At 39.2% G+C, this 14,358-nt stretch overlaps 1 protein-coding gene across 1 annotated transcript in view; it reads left to right on the forward strand.

Annotated features, from left to right (window-relative positions):
* Positions 1-3,135: 3,135 nt before the first annotated feature.
* The window catches only part of SGIP1 (SH3GL interacting endocytic adaptor 1), a gene marked incomplete at both ends in the record, with an annotated part of 136,159 nt that continues 124,936 nt past the window's right edge, over positions 3,136-14,358 (forward strand). Inside the window, one exon of the mRNA XM_079721034.1 lies at positions 3,136-3,256. Within this exon, the coding sequence (XP_079577160.1) occupies positions 3,136-3,256 (121 nt within the window). The remainder of the gene's footprint in view (positions 3,257-14,358) is intronic.

The following is a 14,358-nucleotide window of genomic DNA, read 5'->3' on the forward strand; positions in this document are numbered from 1 at the left end:
ATCTCCTGTCACTGTCTCCTTTTTACTTAGCTTTGGTAACAGATAGCAAATTATTGCTACTTCTCCATGCATATCATCTGTTTCATCCTTCTGTGCCTATGTTTATGTGGTTTCCTCAGTCCAGACCACTTTTCTTGCTCATCCCACTTTTTTGTTTCCACCACACTAACTCTTACTCATCTTTTGATACTCATGTTATGCATGTCAGATGGGACTCTTCTCTAAGTCCCCAGGTTGGGGTGGTGCCTTTCTTATTTGCTCTCATAGACTCTAACTACTGCATATAAACATACCCAAATATGCTCTATTGAAATTTTATACTTAGGAATCACTTTTTCTAACTCAGCAGTACTCCACAAAGGCAGAAGCTCTATCTTATTTATCTCCATAGAACAATATCTAGAATGATGTCCAGAATATAGTAGGTGCTCAATAAGCATTTGCCAGATGTTTTCAGGTGAGTTACAGGAGGCTGTTACCAAGGGAGAAACCAGGGTCCATTCTAAGCATGACTTTGGAAGACGTCATCTGAAGGCTTTCTTATCTGACTATTCAATTGCTCTGTGGCAGTAGTTCCCCAGGTAGAACTCCATGAGCAGGACTTTCTGGAAACATTGGACCCCCAGACTATCTGCTTACCTCATCTCAGTTACCTTGCCCAAGATGTAGAGAAATGAAAGGAGACGTAGAAATGCGAAGCTGTCAAAGGAGGTGAAGAGATGGGACACCTCTGTCAGACATGTATCTAAAGCATTGTAATGTGGCTTTGTTTTCAACCTAGACACTTGAAATGAATTTAAAGAGAGTAGGGACACGGTCATTGTACCAGACTGTCTCTTAATGGGATGTGGGGGGAGGCAATCAGTCTAGATATTACAAAACTACTGTGTTATCCAGTGTGTCCCAGAGTTCTTAACAAATAGAGCAAAACAATGACTCATGACCCCTTTATAGCCCAAAACAAGCTGATATTCTTGCCATGACAGTCCATAAAAGCTTTGACTCTTAATCTAGAAGGAAATACAGGTGAAGGCTAATTTGGTGTCTGAGGGTGAATGGAAAGAGGATACGAAGTTTCATCATGACTGCCTGATATCTCTGATTGTCTCTGTGGTTCAATTAGCCATGTCTTGGGAGAAAAAGCATTATGAGTCTGAATGCTCCTGGATGGAAACCCAGTCCTCCAGGTAAGGTTTCGACTGCTTTGCCTCAGTGAAAACCATGTGACCTTAGTGTTGGAATTCACCTGAGTGTTCTAGGAGGTGTATATCACCTTTTCTTCCATGCACAACTTTTCATCTGAGGAAGCTTTGAGGTCTCTCAGACATAGATAATTTCAAGATACTGGAAGCATGGAGTTAGATCTCAGATGTTTTTAATAAGTTCTTTTAAAAGCATTATATAGTAGAAAAATACTAGACTTGGAGTCAGACACAAATATATTTCAATATTAGTGCAATTTATTAACCATGGTGTCTTACACAAGTCACATAATCTCTTAGATTTTTACCTGCATGTAAAAAGTGGATTGATAATACCTACCCAGTAGGAATGATTTACAGATTAAATGAGATAAAATACGTGAGAGAGCCTAGCATTGTAATTAACACACAGTAGGAACTATGTTTATTTTTTTTCTTCCCTTATCATTGCTAATAACCAAGCTCTTTAGCTTCTGGGGTTTTCTTTCCTCCTACTCAGTTTTGAAAGCTGCAGGTCCAGCCAAAGCACTGTGGCTGTTTGTAATAGAAACAGATGGATGACTAGACCAGCCAGAAGAAAAATAGGGAGGCTCCATGAGTGAGACATGACAAAGGACTAGGCTGATGGACTGTAATTTAGAGCATCCATCATCATGGCCCCAGGGACAGACACTGAATTCTAAGCCTGACTCAGTCCCTGATTCCTTCTGAAGTGTTAAGCAACATTTAATTTCTAACAAAGATTCACCATAATGCTTGGCATTGCTGGGTTGTCTTGGCCACGATCATTTATTATATGCTATTGTTACACATTAAGGCAAAAAAAAAAATGAGTTCCTACAGAGAAGGGGCTTAACCTGAGGTCCGTGATACATTTAGCCAGTCTATAATGCAGGAATAATATGCACAGGTTGGTAGATATGCCAATATCTTATGTGGAGAGGATCCCTATTTTTTATGAGATTCTCAATGAAGTCTGCGACCAAAAAGAAGTGAAGAGCCACTGCTACATAGTAAAGGACCAAATGTCTTTATAGCTAGAGAGACCGTTTTCATGAGTATGTTTCTCCTGGAATTCTAAAGTATACTCCCTGCTGAAAACAGGATTGGAGCCATGCATTGTTTCTGTGAACTGTACTATCTTATTATGGGGGTTTTATCACATTTTTTCCTCAACAGAATTCAAACAGATATTCCAAGGTCTGTTTTAATTGTTTAAGAAACATGCTTGAGTCTATAATACCCTTCCTTTAACCATGAAATTTCCCCATACTTCCTCATATTTCAAATATTTCAAATATTTCCTCATATTTCAAAACAAAATACTAACAGTTTGGTTATCTCAAATGACAATTTCCTTTAGGATGAGGGACCAAGGCTTGTAGTTTTATTACACACAGTGACCAGGTAGCCTAGCATCCTTGACTATGCATTACTTATAAATAAAACCTGCTAAGTCCTAGAGAGTACCCTTAAGCAGATGTGAAACAGCAAACTGATTGTTTCAAGCATGGTCTACCATTGGGTATAGCTGAGTGAAGGAGGGTGCACCATAGTGGCAAGGTACGTTTTGCTGGCACTTGATGGCTGAGAGTAAGTGAAGAAAGTAAGTCACTGTCTCTATCGCTAAAGTAAAAGCTGGTAATTCAGAGAAAGAACCGGTCCCTTCTTTTCCCCTTGCCTTCTGATTGTGTAGCTGAACCTGTTCTATAATGGGGGAGTCCTGAAAGGCCCAGAGGGATGCTCCCCCACCAGGGGACAACCCGTCACAGAGATGCCTGATCAATCTCTTCAATTTCTTCAGAGGGGAAGCCTACTCAAAACATTAGGACTTGGTGGCAAGGGAAATATTTCATTCCTACATGCCAACCACTGACTTAGTTCTTGCTATTGCTTTTCATTTTCCTGAATGTACACATCTTTTTCTGTAATAATGGTAGCAAGAGAATGTAGCAGACCATCTAGAGCAGATATCCCCAGCAGTGCTGGCAGAGGAAACTGGGGGAGCAAGAGGAGAATCACCGGGTCTCCCGAGTGCATTCAGCAAGTGCACGGTCAGGACACTGTGTGCACCCTGCTCTCTCTCCCCAGTCACCCAGCAGACACGTGCATATGGGTCAAGAGCACAGGTCTTGGGTTCCGACAAGCCTAGATGAGACCCCAGCCCATCACTTCCAATCCATGCCGTGTCAGCAAGTTGTGGAACTTCTCAAAGAACTGTTCCTTGTCTGCCAAGCAGAGATGATTATACCTACAGCACAGTGGGGTGTTGTGCATTTTAATGAGATAATGCATGAAAAGTACCTGGCAGGCATTTAATAAATGCTACCTTAAGACTAGCCAGTCTTATCCCACAGAAATTAATTTTCTGAGGGAAAAATATTATATATTTTATGTGTAACATATATTACATTTTAAAGATATCAAAAGTGAAATTTTAATGTTTACATATTATATATATATAAATATATATTTAATATATGTAACATATATTCTGATATATCAATATTCTTATATTGCTTATATTTCTTAATTTAACCCATTTTTGATGGTGAGAAGTAACAGTTTTGTAACTACTTAAAACAACTAAAAAGTGCTTTTTATATTTATCATTGTTCAGAATACCACGGAATGCCCTATGCTATAATTCAACAAAGCTATCAGGCACTGTTGTTACAAGCCAGGCTGGTAGCCTGATGATAAAAGCCCTCTCATTTTCTGAAGAGTGCGACGTGCCATTTCCTCTCTGGCAGCTGCCATTGCTACCTATGATTAACTTTGCCTCTTTGACCCATTCTAATTAGCTGCTGCCCTTTTGGTCTGGAAAAGAAGATTAGTAAGATTGTTGTCTCTGTCCTTAACACAAGAGGGAACAGACAATGAGAAAAACTGAGGATCTCTTCTGTGCTGTATACACAAGTATTAGTACATCTTATTTGTGTACACACACTAGTATACCTTCTTTCACCTTTGTTTCACTTCTTCATTAACTCTGCTGGCTTTTTAGGATGTTGGCTGTATTTATGATACATGCGCTTGTATACGTGAAGATTAGCAAGTATTTAGTGGAGGTTCTTTTCTCAGTGATGGAAGAAGACTTAACTTGAAAGCTCCTGATTTGTTTGCTTATATCCAGCAGGGATAGAGAAGGTCTTTTTTTTTTTTTTTTTTTTGTGGTACGCGGGCCTCTCACTGTTGTGGCCTCTCCCGTTGTGGAGCACAGGCTCCGGACGCGCAGGCTCAGCGGCTGTGGTTCACGGGCCCAGCCGCTCCGCGGCATGTGGGATCTTCCCGGATCGGGGCATGAACCCACGTCCCCTGCATCGGCAGGCGGACTCTCAACGACTGCACCACCAGGGAAGCCCGAGAAGGTCATTTTTGACACCTGAGCCTTGGCTTGGCTTAGAACCCTTTTCTCAATTCAATCAATGTTAACTTAGTTGACATTATTGCAGGGCACTGAATTAGCTTCACTGATGGGGCACAAGATGAATGAGAAGTGAGTCCTGTCCTCATGCAGCTTAAAATCCAAAAGAACAAAGACATTGTAAACTGACATATGAGGCAAAATTTGATCATTTCTATTGTGTAGTCTTAAGTTTTGGAAGAACCCAAGAGAAAAAAATCAATTCTAAAGGAGACCCTCCTGCAGGTGTGGTGGGGTATTTATGAACCAGCTGGAGCATAGGTGGGTTCCTGTGGTTATCTGCTAAAGAGAAGGTGGTCCAAAGAGAGAATCCTCAAAATAGAAGCTAATACATAGGCCACAGACGTGCACACTTGTTTAGGGAATAAGGAGAATTTTCATTCGGTTGCAGAGCAGAGTGTTTACAAGTAATAGTGAGAGATAAAACTAGAGACATATGATAGACCAGGTCTGAAATGCCAACCTAAGCAAGGAGATCTCTCTTCTGGTAACTTCAGAGCAGACTGAATTCTGCTGAAATCACTGAGGGGACTCTAATTAAACCAAATGGCGGAGGTGAACCAAGTGTGGGCATGTATTTAGGTGGCTGTAAAAAAGAAGGAACTATAGTCACTTGAGGTTTTCAAATGCATTTCAGAGGAGAAATGTCTGGGGCAACCTGACTAGGATGATAGCAAACTTTTGAATTTCGCATAGAATTACTCTTCTTAGCGTGACTGTTCCAGGAAGAGAAACATACATTTGCGGAAAGTACCACATAATTAGCTTAATTCAGACTCAGCATTTGGGTCTTGGTGTTTCTACAAACCCCATTTCTAATGACTTTTTTCTGTTTTGTTTTGTTTTTATCATTATTAAAGTCACCTTTTACTTCCTTCTGCCTTTGAGGTTATAGTCTCATGAAATGAAAAGTCTTTTTAGAGTACTTAACAGAAAATTTAATCAAAATGCTATGCCAAATTTCCACTTAAAATGGTATTAGTGTCACTGGAATTGTGATCCAGATTGTTGGGAGAATGCTATTCAGCCAAATAGGGGTTCATGACACGGTTCTAGACATTTAGAAAGTAATGAGATATATTTAGCATAGAAGTAGAAACAAAAACCATATTCAAACCTAAAACTACTTGGTATTCTAGAGCACTATGGGAGATAGTTTGTGTACTTTCTCTCTCTTTTATATATATATATGTATATATAAAAATATATATATTTATTTTATATAAATATAAAAAAATATATATATATATTTTTAAATTTTTGGCTGCACTGCACAACATGTGGGATCTTAGGTCCCCCACCGGGGATTAAACTGGTGCCCCTGCAGTGGAAGTGTGAAGTCTTAACCTCTGGAACACCAGGGAACACCAGGCTATTTTTTATATTATTATATATTTATTTATACACACATATACCTATGCCCACTCATACATAATGAAGCAATATGGTAAAGTATATTGAACTAAAGTAAAGGGACAAAGGTTTGTATCCAGCCTTCTCTATAATTTTCTGTGTGGCTGGAGGCATGTTGCTTTAGTCCCCTGGCACTTCAGTTTTGCTTATCTATTAGTTTATCTGTACCCTGATATTCTGTGATTTACCTGCCTAGCAGCTGTGCCATGTTATTTCCCCTTTTTAATCTTTTAATGGAGGTTTATTAAAAGCTTCTTCAAAGAACAAGAATGTTTTGCTTAAATTGGGATTTTAGGGGGGGAGAAAAGGAAACAAAAATCTCCAAAGTCTTCTTCAACCATTACCTCTATGGCGAAAAGATAATTCAGTAAATCATAGTATAGATTTTTTTTATTCCAACAATTTTAAGAATTATTTTAAGAATTTTATATCCAGACTCAGTTTCTAGAAAATATTGACTGTGATAAGCCATTGATTTGCTAAACAGTTTACATGCATGATTCATTTAGTTTTCATAGCAACCCTATGAGATAAGATCCATTTTATGGATGAGAATACTGAGGTTGAGAGAAGCATAAATTTATTGACAGTAACACAAGTAGTAAGTGGCAGAATCAATTAATTATGTGGGACTAGAGCTCTCAGCTGCAGAGAAGTGGAATGGGAGGTGAGGTTCTTGTGTATAGGTATTGGAAGAGACAGCTAGCTGACTTCCAAAGAGCCAAGCTTGCTTTCCACAGCACAGAGCTGTTGCTGGGGAGTGACTTCACAGCCAGGGTCTTTGTTTTCCAGCATCTCTTACATCTAGGTGAGACTAGATGGTACATAAGCCCAAACCCTTCTGGTCACTGGTATATAAGCATAACTCTGTCCCTCCTGGCTGAGGTAGTAAAGTATCCCAGGTAACTTCCTCATGCTTTCTTTCCCTTCCATGACAATCTTAGAGGTCATATCTTGAAGGTGACAGAGATGGAAGGAGCCTTTGTGAACAGACTGGATGTACATAAGAAGCTAACAGCACTCTCCGATGGATTGGCTGTGGAGAGGGAGAGAAAGGAGTCAAAGGTGCTTCTTAGATTTCTGGATGGAGCATCTTGAGGGATGATGGTACTATTTTCCATGGAGAGGGAACCTCTGGCAAAGGAACTGGCTAAGGAGGAAGTTCCAGTTTAGATTATCCATGCCTCGTGTAAACACTTGTCCTTATCTTAATAGATTGTTGAAAAACAAATAAGCAAGATTTTATAGAATTTTAGAGTTAATGCTACCCAAAGGAAGAAATTGGAAAATATGCTCTTAGATGTTTTGCTAGGGAAAATGGATTTTCCTCCCCTTTTTATGCAAACAAGGGAAGAGAGAGACCTTACCATTTACACTGGATTGGATACTTTACTTTTACAGGATATATATTGTTACAGTTTACTATTTTCAACCCTCAATTAAAATGATAATAATAATTATACAAATAGATAATGATATTACTTTTTTCTTAGGTAGCATTTTTTTTACATCTCCAGATCCATTTTCTCATTTAATACTAACAATCAGCATGGGAAACAGGTATTTCATAGTTCAGGAAGCTGAATTCTTGAGAGAGTAACTGTTTTTTGTCATCACACAGTTGGTTAGTAGTAAAGCTAGAATCTGATTTGAGAGCTGACTGCAAATGTAACAAAACTCTGAGGAGTTTGAGTTCAGGAGTTACAGGAGTTTAATTAGTTTGAAGGCTCTTAATTAGTTTGAATCTCAATTAGGATTGTCAAAATTGGTATACTTACATACTATCACAAATGGTAAACTTTTAAGTGGTAAGAAATGCTCAGATATCCAGCTGTTCTGATAAATATTTTAGTTAGAGTCTCTAAACAGAACCCAACTTGAATGTTGGTTTTCAAATAATTGGTACAACATAATATTTTTAACACTAAAACAATGCTTAATGTGATTATGTCTTTTGATGATCTAGGACAAGTTACTTATTTAGCAATCACAGTGACCATTATACAAATTACTATTGGAGCTTTCTGGTACTAAGTAATTCACATTGCTAGTGGAAAAAAAAAAGTATTTAGATGATGTCACTTTCCTGCTGCAATGCTTTCAATGACTGCCTGTTGCACTTTTTTTTTTTTTGGCCATGCAGTGCGGCTTGTGGGATCATAGTTCCCAGAGCAGGGGTTGAGCCCATGCCGTTGGCAATGAAAGCACAGAGTCCTAACCACTGGACTATGAGGGAATTCCCTGCCTGTTTTGTTTTAAAATCTAAAGTCCTTAACTTGACCTTCAAGAACTTGCATGATCTGGCCCCTGACATATTTACCTCATGTCACTCTTCATCTTAAACACCATACAATTATGCATGCATGTCCCATCAATGAGTAGGAAAGGAGGAGCTAAAGTAGGTGAAAACTACTTAATTGCAAGGGGGTGTTTTAGGGTTTTAGTAACTTATCTTTGATTTCACATAATTCAAGGGTCATATTAGACACTGTATCTCTAGTCCAGAAGAGCCCCTGGCACATGATAGACTTCCAATACGTTCCTGTTCTATCAACCATCAAATGAGAAGATGAGCTCTTCTGATAGTGATCCCAAATACAGGAGCTTGCATGACTCTAGGCATTGAATAAAAGGCTAGAGTTATCTCCCTGCCCAATATTAGAAATTGATGAAGAGAATACTGACCAGTAATGGGGAAAGTTGCCATCTGAGCTTCCTAGGTAAATATGAAGACCTAGAATCAGAGATCATTTGTAGAGTAACAAACATGAATTTAAGTGATTGGAATATAACATTGGTAAATAAAGCAAGGGAACAATAATATGGCTATTTAGTCTACCAAGATGCTGAGGGCATGGCTTAATAAATCAACAAGCCTACCAAGGGTTAATTTTCCAAGAGGGTGGACTTGATATTTTCTACCTCCAATGAGAACAGACTAAAGGAGAGTAGATTTTCATTGCAACATGGTAGATTTATATTATACAACAGGCATAATTCCATGACGTTGAACTTTGTTACCTATTGAAATTTATAGCCAAAGGATAGATGGGTGAGTGGGTGGGCAGGCAACTGTATAGAGGACAGGTGAACAGATAGATGGATGATGATGATAATGATGATGATGATTATAAATCTTACGAACAGAATCAATCCACATGCATTCCAGAGGCCTCAAAAGGACTTAGACGCGAATTCTATATTTAGTTCCTTTAAACCCTTATTTTGTGTATGTTTCTCTGATAACTGATCTTCTTTTTAAAAAAACAACTCCATGTTTATATGTTTTTAACTTTTTAAACCATTTCCATTCCATTTCAGAAGTAGACTTCATGGATTCCCACTAAGTAAAGTTAGCTAATAACCTGTGATGTATTGAGTCAACCGTGCCATGTAAATCTCCTTTCCTTTGTTCACCTCTCTGCCTCCATGTAGTAGGCTAGAATTAAACCAAAATGATTCTTTGTAGGACATGTTCCAGCTTTCTTTTTTAAATTCACATTTGAAGAATTTAATTCACAGCGCTAAATGCCACATGTTGTAACAATTTAGAAATTTGACCAAAGGACTTGCTCCTTCCTCTCCAGATGAAATATAAAAAGACAAGAACATATGAAAAACATTTCTGTTGTTGTGCAGTTTGCTTTCTTTTGGATTTATTTTCTTGTTGAAAATGGAGTGTTTGGAAAATGAGATTTGGTGAATTACAATTCAATTGAATTTTTCTGTTTAGGCCTGAAAACCAGAGTCCTTCTGTGCAGGATCATTAACTTCAGTTCTGTTTACGTGTCAGTGTCAGGCTGGGGAGGGACTGGAGATGGAGGGGAGAGAAGAGAATCAATGAATGTGGGGAAAGAGAATAAGGGAGAGAAATAGAGAATAAGAGGAAAACCATTTTACAGAACAAGGTTCCCAAGGAACAGGTCAAATTAATTTCACTCGTGTTTGAAGTGTTTTTCTCCCTACCTGGTAGGAGCAGAAAACAAATTCTATATACCACTAACCCAAGTAAAAGTAACACTGGCTTACTTTCAAATCATGCTGGGATGACCAGCTGATTAAAGTTTGGAATAGATTTGCATACAGTAAAGGCTTCATCAATGATGTATTTTCCTGCTTCAGGAGATTGTTGTATTTCTTACTGTGAGTTTTTAAATCCCCACTTATCTTTTATGATAGATGTGAGTAAATTACATTTCTTGATCTTGGTTTTGTTTTTATAGCTGTAACCAGGAGAAGCTTGAGATTTTGAAAATTTGGTTATTTTCAATTTTTGATGTTGTATTTTTATTTCTAAAGGAATAGAGCTATGGAGATGCTATAAGTGCTGAAATCAGGCATTTAGTTACTTTTATGTAATCTGTTAAAATAGCTGATTTCTAATTGCTTTGTAACTATCAAAACTGCAAGAAAAGCAAGAAAAATATGCATAACATGATGCGCAATATATTTTATGTATGATACAAAGCTTTTACACCCATTTAAACTTTCCAAAACCTTTTATGATAGCTGAAAAAACTGAGTCGGAGAAGTTATGTAACTTACCCCAGGAGGGAGTGAAGATGGGATTTGAACAAGTTTTTCAGAGCTCAAAGCTCCTACATTTTTTTTACAACTGCATGTTTCCCATGGATCTTGTTACTGTATTTAAAGCTTAATAGAAGTTGTTCACCTGCTTAAAATTCTTCCCATTCCCACTCAACTCCTTCATTGCACTGATATTGGCATAGCAAATACTAAGTCCGTTTGTGGCAAACCTGTTCCATGACCATTTTCTTTTCAACATTTCTTCCATGTCTCCAAAAGGTCAAATATTTCTTTAAAAGTTGTTACTAATTTTAGCCCTTGAAGTCTTAATTTTCTTACAGTCATCTCCATTTCAGCGCACTAACCTGAACTCCCGTAGATCAAATCTGAATTTCAAGGTGCCATCCACATCAGCCTCTTTTGCAATCCAGCATTAATGGAGTGTGTCATTAAGATGCATATTTCCCCCAATAGGCTCAGCTCAGAATAAAGGGGTACTATATTGTAAAGAGGCTCTGTGCTAAGTACAAAGATCACCTGGATTTCCTTTGAGTCACATAAAAATGAAAGCAAAGTATTCAGACCACATGCATACCAATTTTGAACAATCTGGAAATGTGTAGAGCAACCAGCAAACTTTTGTTAAGTGACTACCCTGTGCCAGGCACTGCTCGACACTGAACTTGTCTTTTCATATTCCCTGGTACTTGCCTCTATTAAGCATCCCCATATCTTAAGCAATAGTCTAGGCACTGGAAATCATAAAAAATCCTGGGAGAGGGCTTCCCTGGTGGCTCAGTGGTTGAGAGTCCGCCTGCCGATGTAGGGGACACGGGTTCGTGCCCCGGTCCAGGAAGATCCCACGTGCCGCGGAGCGGCTGGGCCCGTGAGCCATGGCCACCGAGCCTGCGCGTCCGGAGCCTGTGCTCCGCAACGGGAGAGGCCGCAGCAGTGAGAGGCCCGCGTACCGCAAAAAAAAAAAAAGAAAAAAAAAAGAAAATCATGGGAGAGACTGGCCTTCATCTCAACTGGTCATACATTTTTCTGTAAGACCTTCTTAGGACAAAGAATCTGAATTGGATTATAGTACCTATATTTAAAACTTAGGGGAAGAGCTAATACGCAAAGTATTTTAATCTTTCCTGACAGAAATACAGTGGCCATTATAATTAATAGACATTGCCAGTGAGAGTTGCTGTCAATATGTGGCATTACGCCCAGGGCAATTAAATTTGCCTGTTTTTTATTATTGAGACCAAATGTTTGGCCTGGGTTCCTGCAGAAAATAAGTAATTCCATTACATGTGATTCACCTTTGAGTAACCCTCCAAGCCAACGAAGACTCAAGCTTGAAAATTTACATTTATTACAGAAATAATCCATTTAGCAAACATTTATTGGGTCTCCTTATGTTCACTGGGCAGCACAAAAAGGTTTAAACATGCAAAACACGGTCTTTGTGTTTCACAAATGTACTGCCTAATTTCCCTAAAAATGTTTCTCAATTAAAAAAAAAATCAAGGTTTTGGTTTTTTTGTTTTTTGTTTTTTTTGATAAGAAGGCAAGACCAATTTTCAACTAACAGAAAGATATCCCAAAGGCATGAAGCGCATAGACTCTGGAGTTAGACAGAGGGGACTCTGAAATATGGTCTGTCCCAACTGCTGGGAACTAAACTCCAAGGGAGCCCTCGGAATACCCTGCCTGATAAGAGTGGCATTGTATATCTGAAACCTTCAGCCATACCAGATAGTTTAGGCCAGCAGTGTGATTTGTGGTGAGCATCTGTCTTTGTGTGCCTGAAGCTTTGGGTTTATCGGTTGACATCTAAGGGACTGTGGACTGAAAACCTCAGGTCAGTCATGCAGGTGTTCCATGTCTATGTGAGCTGACCCCCAGTAAAAACTCTGAACTTAGGTGAGCTTTCCTGGTTGGCAGCACTTCACGTGTGTTGTCATACATTGCTACGGGGAGAATTAAGCACCACCCATGCAAAAGTAGGAGAGAACAACTGGAAGCTTGCACTTGGTTTTTCCTGAAATCTGCTCTAAGCATCCTTTTTCCTTTGCTGATTTTAAGTTGTAATAAGCCTTTCTGTAATAAACTATAACCATGAATATAAAAAAAAACAAATGTCCGTCAATTACCACCTGTGTGACCTGATACCAGTCACTCCTCATGCCCCATGGTACATAATCAATACAATAATAATAGCTCCCGTTAATAGGGCTGGGTTGAGCTAAGATAACGAAGTTCCTGATGAATTTCCTGAAACATCTTAAGTACTTAACAAATTACATCTATTGGTTTTTATTCATGATGTGTGTTTTGGGCTAAATTTAGCTTTTCAATGTGCCACTGTATACATTCTTCACCTAAAAATGTGGTGAGGTCACCCCACACCCCTCCCCCTGAGTCTCTGTTCCCTGTCCTAATGCACATGCTGTCAGATAGGTCCACCCCATGCAGCTTAGGGTTCCTTCTCTTTCCCTGATACCTCCATATATACAAATAAATATTCAAAAACTAAACATCAATGGAATGTAGATTGCAAACATCCAGAAAAGTCATTTGGTTTTTCTTTTAATTATTATACAAACATTCAGTGACTTTTTAAAAAGGTGTTAGACAAACATGGATGGTGTGTCCACCGTGTACTAGACATGGCCCTGGGTACCGAGAGAAGCATCGGGACTACCCGATAAGTTGCTTGGCTTGGAGGCACACAGACCTGGCTCAAAATCTTGGTCTTATCTAACTTGTTTGTTTGGTGATCTTGGAAAAGGAATTTAATCACTTTGATTTTATTTCTTAATCCATAAAGTAGGGGTTAGTAATACCGTCTGGGCTTGTTGAAAGTGTTAGTGTGTGAAAATGCTTAGCATGGTGTGTGACACGTATGAGGGACTCAGTGAACCAGCTCTGCCTTCCCCTCACTCCTAGGGATTACAGAGAGAAAAACTGAGGCTATTCCTCCAAACCTCATGTCCTGGGAGGACATGAATCTTATATTGAAAGTAACACAGTGCCTCTCAGATTCTCTATACGTTTGACTGCAAATGACAGCCAGTAAGAGGTCCAATTAAGATTTGATTCCAGATCTTTGGATTCCAAAGAAAGCAGTCCTTCTGCTCCTTTCCACCATGTCTCCTGCTCTGTATCTGGGAGGGGCATCTTCATGCTTCTGGAGGAGATACACGAGAAGATAGTTTGCATTCCTCTGTGAACTGTGTCTTACATACTGACCCTAAACAGCTGTCACTGCCACCCTCTCCTCCTGGTGCTCCCCTTTCTTCCAAAGCTCTAGGTCACTCTTAGAGCCAGCTCTGTGCCCAGGCCATGACTGGTCCAAGCTCTGCTCAAAAGCACTGTTTGTAGAGGAGTGGGAAGCAAAAGGATCAAGTACACCCCAGGAACATGATCTGCAAAAGTGACGCCTTTTCATCAATTTTAAATGCAAAACGCTTATATGGGGGTTTTAACACCATAATAAAGAGCTGTTAGTGAAAGTAATGTGTAAGCAAGACTGTGATGTGAGTGAGGAAGGTAATAAAATATAGTGCCACATCTCTTCCCATCCCAGTCCCTTTAAGTTATCTTGGAGATAAACCAGTTTGCTGCCAACATGCTAACAGGATGGTGACCAGTCTACCTTTGACCTCTTCTTGTTGTCTTACCAGCTAGCAGTGGAATAGTAGGAATTCAGGACAAGGAGAGAAAAGAGGAGGTATTCGCAGGACTCTCCACTTTCACTCCTATGTGGCAGGAGAACATCTTGTGAAGGCCAGC

Source organism: Hyperoodon ampullatus (assembly GCF_949752795.1).
Source record: "Hyperoodon ampullatus genome assembly, chromosome: 2".
Classification (NCBI taxonomy): Eukaryota; Metazoa; Chordata; class Mammalia; order Artiodactyla; family Ziphiidae; genus Hyperoodon; species Hyperoodon ampullatus.